Source organism: Cherax quadricarinatus, chromosome 53, assembly GCF_038502225.1.
Source record: "Cherax quadricarinatus isolate ZL_2023a chromosome 53, ASM3850222v1, whole genome shotgun sequence".
NCBI classification, from domain to species: Eukaryota; Metazoa; Arthropoda; class Malacostraca; order Decapoda; family Parastacidae; genus Cherax; species Cherax quadricarinatus.
The window spans coordinates 4,607,253-4,624,630 of record NC_091344.1 but is presented as its reverse complement, the minus strand read 5'-3'; the positions used below and the strand labels follow the sequence as shown (position 1 = coordinate 4,624,630).

At 43.0% G+C, this 17,378-nt stretch overlaps 1 protein-coding gene across 1 annotated transcript; it reads left to right on the top strand.

Moving 5' to 3' along the window:
- Positions 1-565: 565 nt before the first annotated feature.
- On the top strand, positions 566-9,231 carry LOC128692246 (cerebellin-2-like). Its single transcript, XM_070096240.1, has 5 exons — positions 566-697; positions 8,238-8,443; positions 8,572-8,641; positions 8,802-8,920; positions 8,993-9,231. The coding sequence occupies exons 2-5, from the start codon at positions 8,238-8,240 to the stop codon at positions 9,192-9,194; spliced, it is 597 nt and encodes a 198-aa protein (XP_069952341.1). The 5' UTR covers positions 566-697; the 3' UTR covers positions 9,195-9,231.
- The last annotated feature ends 8,147 nt before the right edge of the window (positions 9,232-17,378 follow it).

Below are 17,378 nucleotides of genomic sequence, written 5' to 3'. Positions count from 1 at the left end.
ATCTTCAACAAAGATGGGGCCAGCACAAACATATACGAGGGATGTTTGAACAAAGGACAAAATTTGTCATCGGCCTTGAATGTACGTTCATTACACACATGCCGGTGGTATTGGATTCGTTGGCTACGTGTGATAGAGGTTACTGAAAATTGAATACCAGGGTCTTGGTGGACAAGGATGCGGTGGTGAAATTTGCGAGATGGGAGGTAAAAATTTCAAGAAGAAATTATTAGGGTTTGGTGTGTTGGTGGGAGGAAATGGTGAAGCTCTGCTAGGAGCAAATTGTCAAGTGTAACTAACTGTAATAAAAAATGTATTAGATATAGTCTAGTGTAGCAAACATAAGAAAATAAGAATGAAAGAACACTGCAGCAGGACTACTGTTAATAACAAAGCAGCATGTATACAAAATAATGTATATAAAACATTCACAGGAGGGGTTGAAAAAGATTTTGTGTATGCCCTAAAAAGTCTCGGAGCTTAAGCATTTTTCTGTCACTGCTAGTACCTAATCCTCTCAACAGATGGCAGTCTGTTCATACTGGTACGCATAGGAACCCACAACGTCGAGGGTAGGTGTTGCTAAAAGTCTTTTCTCGTTTATTTGTTACGAGATATGAAATGAGAGTCTAGGGTGGTTCATCAGTCAAGGCTTCGCTTGTGAACGAGTACGAGGGACTTTATACATCTCTCCAGTGTAAGTTTATATTTATGGTACTTTTACAGTATTTGCCGTTTTAAAATTTATTCACTTTCACTTTATAAGTTACGATTATGTTTTTGAGTTTTTGCATCTTTTATAAGAATTTTCTTTGGATTTGATTTTCATATTGCTGGATAAACAAATAAGGTATATGTATATATATATTATTATATTATATATAATTTATTAATGCATACATCCAGTTTTCCGAGTTAAGTTATTGGGGTTGAAACAATTATTATTATTATAATCAAAAAGAAGCGCTAAGCCACAAGGACTATACAGCGGTTGAAACAATTTTATTAAATATAATGATTCCGCAATTTCCTTAATCTTAATTTTTTTTATGATAATCTCGTAATCAATAATACTTTGAAGATATTGCTGCTGTTTAAGACTTGTTCGTTTAATTCGGGGTTTATAAGTTTACATTTTTATTGAAGATTTATAATGACACTGTCTAAGCAACATCATTAAAACTGTATTTTGCTGCTTCACAAAAGTTTGTTATATGGGGAACACTTCTTTAATGCAAGTTTTTTTTTAATGTAGTGCATGAAAATTTAGCTACTGAGTGGTTGTCAGTCATTCATAAGAAAACTGACGCAATGTTAGTTCTGTATAAGTGGTTTCAAACCTCTAATAATTTTGCGTTTGCTGCAGCATACCCATCCTAATGACGTCTTCGCAGCAGTTGACTGAGGGAATAAAATTTTTTTATGTTCTGTAGAAAATACTGATTGATGGACTTTAGGTATTGCCCAGTGTTGGTAATACGGAGGAAGTGGGGATTGTGACTTAATTACATTTGCTTAGCGCGAAGATTCCACCTAAAATGTTCTTAATAGCGATGGTGTGGTGACAAGGCTCGTGTTCGAAGATGGTTCTTGCACTGATATATTTAAAACTGTGGAAGAAAATTCTGTAGCATTCTCTTAACTTGCAGTAGTTTCATTCCTGTGGGCAACTAGCTTAGTGTCCCAGGCTTAATCTAGTTCTGTTTCAAGCCTTGTTTTTGCACTTAACTATATTCAGCAGAACGCCAAATATGATTAGGGAAGATGGCAGTATCCTGTGACATATTACGGTGCTAAGTGCTGTCTATACTTTTGTCTTTGTGGTGGATGATAGATTCGTGAAGAATTAATTACTGCTTTGTTTTAGTTTTAACTGCTAAATGCTTGTCCAGTTCTGTGATGATGGAAACCTCCGTTATTTGACATCTTGGTGCAACTATCCGTGCATGGTTGGGGCCCTTAGGCGTCTCAGATTTTTCAGTGTTTTCTATTTTTATTGATCACATGACTTAGATTCTAAGACTTTAAAAACCTTTAATGTTGGGGTCTCCTGCATTTGTAACAATGGTATCTGTTCTGTTTTGAAAGTTCAAAATGTGCAGGTGGCTCTTTTCAGTAATTTGATAAACGGTTTGTGGGCCACCTCGGCTATGAGCCAGTATGGCACTGAGCTAACCTAAAGTAATGGCTTCCTAACCATTTCTATAGAGAAAATAAAAAGTTATAGTAGCAAGAGAATATTTGATGAAGTAGCTGCGCAATTGTAGAGGAAAGCAATGCCGTATTCAGTGCCCTTGTTCCATGTGGGGTACTTACAATCGATAATTATTGGTTCTTTAAGTTGACATACCCTTCCAGCTATGGTCAATGGTCCTTCATTAAAGTTGAAAAAGTTGAAGCATGCTAACGGGCATTGTTTACTATTTATAATCTTGACTAAACTCTACACCAGAAGGATCATACAGCAAGTTTACCATTAACTTGAATGGTTTTACATAGCATTTTCTTGCTTCCCAGTTCAGGGAGGGGGAACATTAACGGAGTTTGAATAGTACAGTACGAGGGCTGGATATGCGAAGAGATTTCCTAAAGTTCTGTTAAAGCATTTCTAGTGTTATCTTTTTATGGGTGGGAATACAAACTTATTGAAACTAGTAATTCCCTTCATGCTCTCACACTGGATAAGATAATTGTCCAATCTGTGAGATCATGATTGCCACACCAGGCTCGTGGAATTTGATCTATCATAAAACGTCAGTGGTCAGTCGTCACGTGAGGTCACAGACCCTGAGCTGCTTTGGGGATTAGCGTGGACGGTTACAAAGCATGGCTTGCTTCTGCAGTGTTTTAAAAATTGAGGTTGGAGAGTTGAAGGAGGAGGTCTTGCTTCTCCAGGAGGAGATTAGGAGGCTGAAGGTCCACCTCAATGGGTCTGGGAGAGTGTGTGAGGTGGCTGGAGTTGTGGGAAATGAGGCTTCTAGCAGTGAGGTGCAGTCTCTCTCGCTGTGAGGAGGCTGTAGGTGGGGAGGTAGCAACGGCTACCAGCAGCGAGGTGCAGCCCAGCACCTGCTACAAGTGGCGAGTGGTTCACAGTAATGGGAGGCGCATCAGAGTAAGGAAAGTTCAGAGTGAAGATCTGAAGGTAGGAAATCGCTTCTGTTCTTCAGGATGAATGTACTTCAGTGGCCAGTGAAGGTAAGGGTACTACTGCCCCTGCAAATGGAGGTAAGCGCATTCTTGTGGTTGGTGACTCAGGTAAGATATATTGACCGTGCTTTTTGTAATAGGAATAAGAAGATGAGAGATAGTGTGCTTCCCTGGAGCTGGTGTTGGGGACATAGTCAACAGGCTGGATAATATGTCAGGTAATGGGAACAAGCCCATTATCTGTCTCGGTGCTGGTGGAAATGATATTGGGAAGGGTAGGAGAGAAGAGCTGCTAGATAAGTACAGGTCAGCTATAGATTTCATTAAGTCTAAGGGAGGATTCCAATCATGTGTAGCATCTTGCCTAGAAGGGGAATAGGAAATGAATGGTTGTCTAGGGCAATTGGTGTAAATTGCTGGCTAGACATACTGCAAGGAACTTGCAATCCCATGCATTGACATCTGGAACAACTTTTATGGCAAACATGATATGTATGCAAGGGATGGGGTACATCTCTGGGGCTGGGGTGGTAGCACTTGCAGACTCGATTGAGAAGGCCATTGGTGAAATGCCTATGATTTTAAACTGAAAGAAGACAGAGGTATGGGTGTGTGGGAAATGAGCAGGTTGCAACACTAGGGTTCGAAACAGTAAATGTATAAAAGGCATTCAGCATGAAGTTATAAATAAAAATAGATCAGGTCAGCAAACAAAGGGGGACAGCAGAGGGCAGCAAGGGACTAGCTCCCTTAAGGTTCACTATACTAATAGCAGGAGTGTAAGAAATAAGATAGATGAGCTAAGATTAATTGCAAGTGCAGGAAACAGATATTATTGCTATAACAGAGACCTGGCTCCATCTGAAAGATGGATGCCCTCTGAATGTCGCATACAAGGCTATAAATTATTCCACACTGACAGGGTCAACAGGAAAGGTGGTGGAGTAGCGATGTAAGTCAGAGACAATTTAAATTGTTAGACAAGATATTAAATTAGAAGCGTCAGCCACTGAATCTGTTTGGTTACAGCTTCTCGAGGGCCGAGAAAAACTAATTTTGGGTGTGATTTACAGGGCCCCAAATCTTGATAGGGAGTGCAGTAAACTTCTATGGGACGAAATTCGTAAGGCATCTACAAACGAAAATGTTGTGCTAATGGGAGATTTCAACTATAGACAGATTGACTGGAGCAATTTGACAGGAAATTTAGTCAGGCGACTTTCTTGATACGATCCAGGATTGTTTTTTAAAACAGTTTGTGACAGAGCCAACTAGGGGAAATAACCAAGACTTGGTTCTTGCCGGTAGGGAAACACTAATTAATAATCTTGAGGTTAATGATGAGCTTGGGGGGAAAGTGATCACAAATCACTCAGTTTTAATATATCATGGAATTCCCCTAATAATGGCAATAAAGTCTGTCCCTGACTTCCGCTTGGCTGATTTCATAGGACTGAAAAATTACTTAGGTGGGCTGAACTGGAATGACCTGACTAAGGGTCAGGTAGGTGGTGATGGATGCCGATATGACGCTTTCCAGGGCATAGTTCTAGCTGCTCAGTCAAATTATGTTCCAAATAGGGAAATCAGATCAAACAAAAATGATCCTAAATGGATGAACAATAGATTAAAATATCTAATTGGTCAAAAGAGCGGCATATATAGGCAAATCAAAAGAGGAGAGGGGCAATTAAGAAATCGATATATTCAGTTAGAGAGAAATAAAAAAAGGAATTAGAAAAGCAAAAAGATTATGAGGTTAGTTGCAAGAGATTCGAAGACTAACCCAAAAGGATTCTTTCAGGTATACAGAAGTAAGGTCAGGGACAAGATAGGCCCACTCAAAAGTTCCTCGGGTCAGCTCACTGACAGTGATAAGGAAATGTGTAGAATTTTTAACACATACTTCCTCTGTTTTTACACAGGAGGATACCAGCGATATTCCAGAAATGATAAAGTATGTGGAACAGGACGATAATAAAATGTACACGATTAGGGTCACAAGTGACATGGTCCTTAGGCAAATAGATAAATTAAAACCTAACAAATCCCCAGGCCCTGATGAACTGTATGCAAGGGTTCTAAAGGAATGTAAAGAGGAGCTTAGCAAACCTTTGGCTAATCTTTTCAACATATCACTACAAACTGGCATTGTGCCAGATAAGTGGAAAATGGCAAATGTGAAACCTATTTTCAAAGCAGGTGACAGGTCCTTAGCTTCAAACTATAGACCAATAAGCCTAACCTCCATAGTGAGAAAATTTATGGAATCAATTGCCGAGGCAGTTCGTAGCCACCTTGAAAAGCTTAAATTAATCAACGAATCTCAGCATGGTTTTACAAAGGGGCGTTCCTGCCTTACGAATTTGTTAACTTTTTTCACCAAGGTATTTGAGGAGGTAGATCATGGTAATGAATATATTGTGTACATGGACTTCAGTAAGGCTTTTGACAGGGTCCCACATCAGAGACTATTGAGGAAAATTAAGGCACATGGAATAGAATTTTTTTCCTGGATAGAGGCATGGTTGACAAATAGGCAGCAGAGAGTTTGCATAACTGGGGAGAAATCAGTGGGGAAGCGTCACGAGCGGTGTTCCACAGGGGTCAGTGTTGGGCCCCCTGCTGTTCACAATATACATAAACGACATAGATGAGGGCATAAAGAGCGACATAAGCAAGTTTGCCGATGACACCAAAATAGGCCGTCGAATTCATTCTGACGAGGACATTAGAGCACTCCAGGAAGATTTGAGTAGACTGATGCAGTGGTCGGAGAGGTGGCAGATGCAGTTTAATATAGACAAATGCAAAGTTCTAAGTGTTGGGACAGGACAATAACCATGCCACATACAAATTAAGTAATGTAGATCTTAATATTACGGATTGCGAAAAAGATTTCGGAGTTCTGGTTAGCAGTAATCTGAAACAGACAACAGTGCATAAGTGTTCGCAATAAAGCTAATAGAATCCTTGGCTTTATATCAAGAAGCATAAATAATAGGAGTCCTCAGGTTGTTCTTCAACTCTATACATCCTTGGTTAGGCCTCATTTAGATTATGCTGCACAGTTTTGGTCACCGTATTACAGAATGGATATAAATGCTCTGGAAAATGTACGAAGGAGGATGACAAAGTTGATCCCATGTATCAGAAACCTTCCCTATGAGGATAGACTAAGGGCCCTGAATCTTCACTCTTTAGAAAGACTTAGAATTAGGGGGGATATGATTGAGGTGTATAAATGGAAGACCGGAATAAATAAAGGGGATGTAAATAGTGTACTGAAAATATCTAGCCTAGACAGGACTCGCAGCAATGGTTGAAAGTTGGAAAAATTCAGATTCAGGAAGGATATAGGAAAGTACTGGTTTGGTAATAGTTGTGATTGAGTGGAACAAACTCCCAAGTACAGTTATAGAGGCCAGAACGTTGTGTAGCTTTAAAAATAGGTTGGATAAATACATGAGTGGGTGTGGGTGGGTGGGTGAGAGTTGGACCTGATTAGCTTGTGCTACCAGGACGGTTGCCGTGTTCCTCCCTTAAGTCAAGGTGACCTGACCTGACCTGACTAGGTTGGTTGCATTGGCTTAAGCCGGTAGGAGACTTGGACCTGCCTCGCATGGGCCAGTAGGCCTGCTGCAGTGTTCCTTCGTTCTTATGTTCTTATAAACTTTTGCACTTGGAACAGTGAGGCAAGTGGAAAGTTGACAATGTTTCCTGTATTTAGTAATTTCTTTGTTTCTTACCCCCTAAATTTCTTCCACCTGTGTAGTTTTCATCTTTTTTGTCTGGTAGTTTTTATGCAATGATGACTATGCCTTGATTTTTTTTTGGCAGTCACTGTCAACAGCAAAGGAGGAATTTAAATTTATTAGGCCTGCTGTGGAATGGGTCGAGGAGCTTAAAACATTAGTTGGACTGATTTTAGGATCCTCAACACTTAAGCTTGAATGTCTAAAAGTAAACCAAGGATGATTGCGAGATGTGCCTCTAGCATCTTCAGTGTGGAGTTAGAATGTTCTTTCTTGCCAAGCTAATTTGACAAACTTTTATTCAATGTCATCAGTGTCTGGGCCTTCTCACGGTTCGAAAAATTATAATCGGTGACTTCACGTGTCCCCCGTAAAGTTCGGCTCTACCAGACAGTGTGTTGAATTTTGAATACATTTTCCAATCCTGCCCGTTAAATGACCCTTGTAGGTTTAGCGCTTGATTATAATCCAATCCTACCACAAAATTTAATTACCTTGACTGTTTGACTGTTTGGTAAAAGTTTGCTATCTGCATTCATTTCAAGGAGCTTTGTCGGCCTAGGTTTGTGATCCTAGGACTTGGAATATTTCCCAACTGCTGTTTGACGCAAAAACCTTTAAGTGTTCCCCATCGTTTTTTTCTGCTAGATCATTATGCACTTAACATTTAAATGGGTGTAAACTCCCTATAATGCCAACTTGATTTGTGGGCACTTTATCCATTCAGACCATTTAACACTTTAATTTTCATGCTGGAAAAACTGTAGCATCTCTTGCTTACCCATTGTCTATTACGGTATATACAGATCTCGAGTTTCATAAAGCTATTTGTACAGATCTGAGAACTTTCTTCGTGATTTTACTTTACACGGATTAGGTTATTCTTTAATTTTTTGTCTAATTTAAATTTTTTTTTTACTTTAACTTCTCGTAAAATATTGGGTTAGTCCTTTACTTGGGTCGTTTGACACTGCCAGATCCCTCTCCCCTAAAGGGAGGTTCCTTGACGCCGGTGAGGGGCTCTTGATCTAGGGAATTGAATCTGTGCTCCAGTTCCCTAAATTGAGCCTGAATAACTTTCATCCCCGTCTCCCACTGGCGCTGTGAAATCCTACGGGTTTAGCGTTCTCCCATAATAATCCAACACATCCTATATACTGAACTATTAGTGGTGGGGTAAACTGTTCCATATTTTATTTTTCACCCTTTAGATAAATCTGCCATATAACTGATTGTCTTTAGCTTGGTCCCATTCAGGTAATTTACTCGGAGCATTTAGTTACTTTTGCTTCCTCCTGAACAATTAACTGGTGTTAATAAGATTTCAACATTCAGATGCTGATAACAGAAGTTGTCTTGATCTTCCTGGTACTTCCACTCATGGCGGCAACACTGGCAGTGAATTCCACCCTTGATACACCTGATCATGGAATTCTACCTAATCACACGAGCCCAGTGTCTAACCTAACAGAACATAATGATACTATAGTTGAAGGAAGACAGCTCTTCGACACCTTAAGCAGGCCGTCTCTACCTCTCTTGTAAGTTTGGTTTAAGTATAGTCAGATTAAAATAAAGTATATGGTATACATAGAATGGTGGTTTACTAACTTGTCTCGTTTTCCACTAGATTCAGTACGAAAATAAACATCTAATATTATTCACACAGCCGAATTGTAGCCTTCAGTGCTAGGAAAGCTAGGGGAAGTCTCCAGGCATTCACCCACATCCACTTCCGTGTAAGCATAACATCTTGAATCTTTCTTCAGTAGATTCACAATGGTAGCTTTCTAAACTGCTGGACATGAATCTACTGAATTATTGATTATTCAAATTAATGGGGAAAAAAATAGTAATTTTAACTTTTTGGTTATGTAAGTTTGAACGTTTCTGCTACAGGATGTGTTGACAAATGTTGGTGGCGGTTGGGACCACGCTACCAGCGAGTTCGTAGCTCCTTACAACGGTGGCTACTACTTCAGTTTTCATGCTGTCGGCGCCAGGAACAGTGATTTCACGTAAGGGCCGTTTATGAAGTTTTAATTTGTTCACTACTCTTTAAATTTATTTTAACTTTGTAAATTTTCCAGAATTGGTCTGACGAGGAACGGAGTTTATCAAGTGACTGCCTACGGCACCGAGCCAAGCTTTGAACATGGATCTAATTCAGTGTTTCTGCAACTGCGTCGTTTAGACAGGATATCCCTGGATCTGCAACAAGGTAGCATCTATGAACACCCTGGTGACGAAGCTTATACCACTTTCACTGGATTTCTGTTGTTTTCGCTATAAGAAATTTAAATCTTAATAAAACTTTACTACTGCATTATGGTAAGGCTTTAATTTCCCGAGGTAATTGGATTTTTCTTTGTGGATGTACCGCGGCCGTCCGGTCTCCATTGTTGCTAAGAACGTAAGCCTAAATTGTTGCCTCACTCGGTGTTTAAAAGATCCTCAGGGTTTAATTCTTCCTTAGTTACTAGTGCCCATCCTTCAGTGAGGTGTGGCCAGTTCGCTTTAAAATAAGTTTGTGGTATGCTAAGAGTATGTTGAATTTTATTCGGTGTATTTCACTGCCATATAGGCTGCCTCCTGACCAGCAAACAGGATGTTAAGGGTTTAGCAATAGGGTAGCCGTCGTTAATCAGTACCTTGGTTCATTGGCCATCACAGACAAGCCAGCCAAAGCTGAACCAACGTGGCTCATTTAATCAAAGCGAATTGGACACTTGCCCGAATATGGTGGACTTAGCTTATGCTTCTGCCATCCTTTGTCACCGTGTGGGACACTTACTCTTCCACCACTGTTCATAGTGTACGCAAGTGTTCATACTTTTACATATCTGCCAAATTATATGTAGTGAAGGAAAATGTACTATAATCTTGTTTGCTCCACTTAGTCCCATTACGACGAAGTTGCAGGCAATGTTATACCTGTGTTCGTAACAAGGTTCCTAATATGAACTGAAATTTACTCTCCTACCCCTTTCCCCTCGCCTCCCTATTTTACGTAGTCGGCTTGCTCAGCATTTTGTGCAGATCTCTCCTTATTTTCTCCATTGATGTCTGCCTCCAAACAGATACTTTCAGATTTTGGTTGAGTACTCTACATACTGTGTAAATTCTTGTTCTAATGTGCCCCAAACATTAAGGAGCAACTTTAGCTTTAGAGCTAACCAGTCAAACTTGTCAAGCTTGTCTAAGGCGTTCAGATTGCAATTGCCAAAAATTACCTGCTAGACTAGTTTATAGTGGGTCAGTGCTTCAGCTGTCAATCACTTAGAACTACATGGACCTGCGTCATGAACTCTGATAAACTAGGACCTGTAAATTTGAGCATACCTCAGAATAGGTCTTTGCAGTTGTGTAGTCTTGCTTTGTGCAGTGTATGATGGGGGGGGGGGAGAAAGACATGATCTTGTTTGGTTTAAAGTAGCAACTTGGATATTCTCAGACTTTGGTTTTAATTAGCTTTCTCTTCTGATAAATGACAGCTTGTTACTGAAATGGATGATCACTTTCAGAAGCGGAGAAACTTGAAATCTACCTCTAAAGTAGAATTTCTTTTTTCTCCAGTATTCCTGATAGGCAAGGCTTCCCCTCCTTGGTATTTTATGGGTTTCTACTAATTAGGGGAGCACCATGTATCATGACAATTTTTATTAACTAGAGTAAATTTTAAAGTTTTTCCATTTTATAATAGGAAATGTATTAGAGGCTGAGGACGTCTTAACGATCAAACATTTGTTAGTGGATGCAGGCAGCTCAGGCTGTGTACCGGTGGATGACACTCGAGAGAATTGTAAGGGTGTCGTCTAATGTTTGCACAAGGAGCAAAAGGAAAAGGTGCATGAAGTCTGCAGTGGAAGAAGTTATTGTATGACAAGCCTTGTGCAAGCTTCAGTCTTCCCTTCACTAAGCGTTTCCACGATACAGTTAACACCAGAGAACCTTGAAATATCACTTCGTGTATATGGGCATGTTTTCGTGTAGATGCATACCAGAGACTGTTTACGCCTGTCATACTTCAAAGGGAGCTTTTTGACGTGCGAAGATACTTGGTAGGAGGAATAAGACCCTTTGGTCTCCTTCCTCAGACTGAGCCTAATTACTCCCAATCCTTCCAACCCTCCCTTTTTCCCTTCCTGTTTGTAACCTCTGGGGTCCTCCCCTCTGGCATTAGTTTCTAGGTGGGGGAAAGTGTGCTGGAGTTCATCTCGCTCCATGGGGATTCTCGGGTGTGGTGGTTTGCCATGGAATGTAGATTATCTGGAGGCGCCCTGCTGGGGTGGGGCCACTATCATGGATTTTTAATTCTGACCCCCTTCCCTCCTCCCAGGCCTCTTTGTTACTGCATCCTGTTCTGACCCAGCCTCCTTATTGGACCATTCTCCAGACTTCCCATACCCCTGTACCTTCTACTGGAAATGTTTTGTCACCTGCTCTAGGTGCTGAGGCTCTGCCTGCTTCTAGTGCCTCTGTCCCTTGCACGTCATTAACTATGCATTCGGATTCTTCTCATACAGTACGATGGTTTTCGGATCTCCCACCTGCCTTAGGTCTGGCTGCCCAGAGTCTTGTGCATGAACGTTCCAGACCCTTTGCTGACAATGGTCCTTGCATTTATACTTATTCCACCCAGAAATGACCTACATGACACTTCCTCTCGGAACCATGTTTACAAGTACTCAGTGAACCAAATTCTTTTCCTTGCAACAGTCTTCTCTAAAGATTCTTTCAGACCACAGTATCGGTAAAACTGACACGTTGGTCAAAATATATCCTTTCATACTCTTCAGAGCAGTGCGTGCATTATTACTGTTCAGAATGCAAACAAAGCTCGTAATCTTGCCGCCCATCTTGCTTTCATTAATGACGTAATTATCACAGTTCAGAAGCACGCTACTCTCAATTCTTTTAGTGGGAGGGTGGTTTTTAGTGTACCATTGCAGTGATTTTCTGTCTTGCCGTCCTCTTCAAAGGGGGCTCCTTGGCATGAAGAGGCTCTTGGACTGAGGAATTAGACCTGTTGGTCTCCTTCCTTAGACCGAACCTAATTACCCCCCAATCCCCCCCTTCCCTATCCCATCCTCTTTTTCCTTTCCTCCTCCCCCCTACCTCCCTTATTCCCTTCCACTTTTTGGCCTTTGGGATTCTTCCCACAGGCCCACTGGTTCCTAGGTAGGGGAAAGGGTACAGAGGTCAATCCCATTCCATTGCGGTTCTTGGTGGTGAAGTTTGCCATAGAATCTGGATCGCCTGGGTATGTCCCATTACCTCTCTGGTCTCCTGGGGGGGGGGGGGCTTTGGGTGTCTTTTGGGTGAAGGATGCATCTCTGGAGGCTGCCTCTTCAAGGGGGGGGGGCTCCTTGGCATGGTGAAGAGGCTTTGTCTGAGGAATGAGACCTATGTCTCCTTCCTCAGACTGAACCTAATTTCCCCCCTTCCCTATCCCATCCTCCCCTTTTTCCTTTCCTTCTCCTCCCCACCCCTCCCTTTTGCCCTTCCTCTTTTTGACCTTTGGGATTTTTCCCACAGACGTGCTAGTTCCTAGATAGGTGAAAGGGTACCGGGGTCCATCCCATCCCGTTGAGGTTCTTGGAGGCGTAGTTTGCCGTGGAATCTGGATCGCCCGGGGATGTCCCAATCCCTCTGGTATCCCGGAGGGTGGCTTTGGGTGTCTTTCAGGCGACGGGTGTATCTCTGGAAGCCACCTTCCAGATTCTGGGGGTGGTGGCCGAATAGGTATGCTTTGTGGTGGATATCCAGCCGCCCTCTTTTGTCCACCGAGGTAGCTCGGCAGATGAGAGGTCACTATCCCGGATTGCTGGTTTACTGGCATGAAGAGTAGGGTATGGCACGGGTTCCATGCTGCATCTGTGCTACTTGCAGTGCTGAGGTCCTCTTTGGTGTGGAGGGAGATTTCTGGCCCTTCCATTCCTCCTAGGAACTATCCCTCCCCAGTCCCCCCTCTGTTTATGTAGCAGGACATTGGTTAAAAGTTCGGAAGGTGATCCCTACACCACAACAGTGTAGGAATTGCTGGCGATTTGGTCACCCAGCAAAATATTGCAGATCTATAGCCGAATACCCAGTCTGTGGTGCCGATGACCATTCTAATAAGCCTTGCAGTCGAACTCCCTCTTGCTTTATTTGCCACGAGGCTCGCCCTTCGTATTCTTGCCGTTGCCAGGTCTACTTAAATGAGCGGGAAATTCGTTGCCTCAGAGGCAGAAGGTCTCCCTGATGCTATGGCAGTTTCTCATCTCTGCCTCCAAGGGAGACTACCTCATGTTTCTTATTCTCATGTTTCAAACGTCCCCCCACTTCTGGGGTCCCATCTTCTGCAGCCTCCTCTGCGGTTGCCAGTCCCAGTCACTCCTGTACCTAATTCTTTTGCTGTCCTAGGCTCAGACGTCCCTGCTTCGACACCTCGGTCTGTCTTCACTTTTTCGTGTTCTCCCTCACAAACCCCAGTATCGACAACACCTCATACGACACCTCCCAATCGTCCCTCTACCTCTGAGGTCCAAAAAATCTTTAACTCCTTCCCTTCATCCACCTTCACATTTTACCTTCCCAGTCTCTGTACCTGGGTCTTACCCTTTCACTGGCTCTGTTACAAGTGTGGAAGTTCATCCTCCTCCTCGTACTGTGCCTTCCTCCCCTGTCCCCTCCTAAGTTTCTTCCTCTTCTGTCCCCTCCCACACTTCTCCAGTTCCCTCCCCCCTTTTGGGGCCCCCCCACCTTGGTACAGTCCATTACAGGTCCGATCTTTACTCAAACTACTCCTCCTTCCATCTCCAATATTGTCTCCCATACCACGTCTGAACTCCGAAACACTTGAAGCAATCTCTGTATATACTGCAGAGACCAAACCGTCAATGGACACTGATCCACTCTGTTCCTTCTATTTCCTCTTCTCAATCTATGCAACTCCTTTCTCAGGCTCTGGTGGTTAACGCTCTCGCTTCACACGGTGAGGGCCTGGGCTCGATTCCCAGCCAGAGAAGAAACATTGGACGTTTTTCTTTCCACCTGTTGTCTATGTTCCCCATCAGTAAAATGGGTAACTGGGTGTTAGTCGACTGGTGTGGGTCGCATCCTGGGACACTGACCTAAGGAGGCCTGGTCACAGACCGGGCCGCGGGGGCGTTGACCCCCGGAACTCTCTCCAGGTAAACTCCAGGTAAACAGCTTGAAAGTTTTCTTTTGCCACCGCATGTGGACTTTTCTAACCCCTCTAGTACGTAGGTACCTTTACCTGCAGATATCAGGTTTCTTTATCGTTGCCATTCATGGCCTATTTACAGTGGAATATACGCAGCCTCGGGTAATCGGGGAGAGCTTCAGATGTTGCTCTCCCGGTTTTCCCCCGTTGGTGTTTGCTTACAGGAACCAAAATTACACTCTGCTGTTATCTATCCCATCTCAGGCTATAATTTATTGTATTCTTCAGATCCTTTTCCTGATGGGATCTTTAATGAAAGTGCCCTTCTACGCACTGATATTCCATACCATCAGCCATTTGTTCGTACTTCGCTACATTACACAGCAGCCTGTATCCACTTGCATAGGTGGTATACACACTGTTCTTTGTATCTCTCTCCTCCTCGGGCATTATCTATGCTGGATATTCTCGTTTCGTCATTACCGCCACCACTTCTGTTACTTGGCGGTTTTAATGCCCATCATTTCCTCTGGAGGGGACTCATTTTGATTCCCGTGGCATTCAGTTAGAGGCTTTTCTTGCTACCCACCCCCTCAATGTTTTATATACAGGTACTCTCACCCATTTTGATCTACGGACTCGTACTCTTGCATCGATCTGTCTGCTCTTCCTCCACCGCATTAGACTTCACCTGGTCTGTTCTCCCGGATTTACATGACGGCGATAATTTCCCAATCATTCTTGCTTACCCTTCATATTCACCACCTCTTCGTAACCCACGCTGGCAATTTGATCAGGCAAATTGGAACCTTTACTCACAACTAACTATTTTGAGTGAGGTTCCTTCTTCGTCCTCCATTGATGAGCTTTAACACCTCTTCTCGCCATCAGTTTTAACCGCAGCTTCTCATTCTATACCCCAAACTTCGAGCAGGCATTCTCAGAAATGTGCCTTGGTGGTCTCCTGCAGCACATTTGAAACACGCTGCGTGGGGCAGAACAGGTACAATAGAACCATGGAGAGACTATTTTATTTTAAGCAGAGGCGTGCGATCGCTCGCCGTGTCATCCGTGATGCTAAACGCACTTACTGGCGAGATTCTCAACCATCACCTCTGCTTCCTCTGAGTGCAGTCTGGAAAAAAGTACGAAAACTGAGTGGTAAATATTCTTCTGACCTGGCTCCTGTTCTACGGGTTGCCGGTGTTGATATAGCAAACCCACTAGATGTTGCCAATGAAATTGGCAATCTGGACCGTATTTCTCAGGGGCTCCATCTATGCCCCAAGTTTCTTTCCTCAAAGTCTGCCAGAGAGTTAGCGCCCTTTGACTTTTCTTCTCTCAGAGAAGACCAGTATAATGTGCCTTTTGCACTTCAGGAACTGGAGGCAACACACGCAGCTTGCCGATCATTGGCAGCTGGGGCCCGACGACATTCATATCAGTCAGCCCTTAGTCCCATTACACCTTTTCAATCTTATTTGGTCACAAGGAGTTCTTCCACAGCTGTGGAAATCTGCCATTGTTCTCCCTTTCCGAAAACCGGGTACTACGGGACATGAAGCCTCCCACTATCGTCCCATTGCTCTTACCAGTGCTGTTTGCAAAGTGATGGAACGCCTGGTAAATAGACGTTTAGTGTGGTATTTAGAGACAACAGTCTCTCCACTCAATATGACTTTCGTAAGGGCCGTTCTACCATAGACCCCTTACTACGCTTGGATACGCATGTTCGTAATGCTTTTGCAAATAACCACTCAGTTATTGCCATATTTTTTGACCTTGAGTAGGCATATGACAACTTGGAGATATAATATTTTGGCCCAAGCCCACTCCTTAGGCCTCCGAGGCAATCTACCATCCTTCCTTAAGAATTTTTGTAACTGACGGACATTTCCGTGTTTGGGTTAATAATGTGCTCTCCCCGGACTTTATCCAAGCTGAAGGTGTCCCCCAGGGATGTATTCTGAGCACAACACTTTCTCCTTGCTATAAATGATTTGGCCTCTATTCTTCCATCCAATATTTGGTCATCACTGTGTTGATGAATTCGCTATTGCCTGTGCAGGCGCTGACTGTCACCTCATTAGTTTCTCTCCAGCATGCGGTCGAACAGTGTTTCCAATTGGGCCACCACATATGGGTTTAAATTTTCCAGTACCAAAACTCGCCAAATTACTTTCACTAAACGCTCTGTCATCTCCGATCATCCTTTGTACCTCTATGGCTCCCGTATCCCTGAATGTGATAGTCGGGTTTCTAGGCCTCTTAGCGCTGTGTAGCCCTTGTGGCTTAGCGCTTCTTTTTGATTATAATAATAATCTAGGCCTCTTTGACGGTAGGTTATCCTGGAAACCTCACATTACCCCTCTAAAGGCAACTTGTCACAGCCGGCTGAACCTTCATAAAACCCTTGCTCATCTTTCATGGGGATTATTATTATAATCAAAAAGAAGCGCTAAGCCACAAGGGCTATACAGCGCTGCCTTTCATGGGGAGCTGATCGTCGAATTCTACTTCACCTACATTCCACCCTCGTTTTTTCGAAACTTGATTATGGTGACCAAATTTATTCAGCGGCCTCTCCTGCTAGTCTCTCTAGCCTTAACCCCATTCATCACCAAGGATTACGTTTATGCCTTGGTGCTTTTCGCTCTTCCCCTGTTGAGAGCCTCTATGCGGAAACGAACGTTCCATCCTTATCTGATCGCCGTGATGCCCATTGCCATCGCTACTATGTACGCTCTCGTGATCTCCGCAATCCTTCCATTTATAGAATGGTCACCGATAGTAGTAGACATTCTTTATTTGTTCGCCGCTCGTTTGCTCCGTCCCTTCTCTCTTCGCCTACGTTCGCTCTTGTCTTCTCTTCAATTATCACCTTCCTATGTTCACGTAGCATCCCACTTTTCCCTACCCCCCTGGGAAGTTCCAGCTGTTCTAGTCTGTTCTTTCTCGCTCCCTTGCTCGAAAGCCCAACTATCTACGGTAGCTTCCCACAATCTTTTTCTTGACCACTTTCACTCTCATTCTCGTGCCATTGCAGTGTACAGATGGCTTTGAGTCTTCTGACGGCCTAGGATTTGCAGCAGTGTTATTGGACAGCATCGCACGAGGGCATTTACTATCTTCGGCTAGTATTTTTACTGCTGAAGTGTATGCCATTCTTGTAGCACTTATCCATATTGCATCTATGCCTGTCATCATTTGTGGTTGACTCCCTTAGTGCTTTACAGGCTATACAGAAATTTGATACACCTCACCCCTTAGTCCTCCGTATCCAACGGAGATATTGTTTTTTGTTG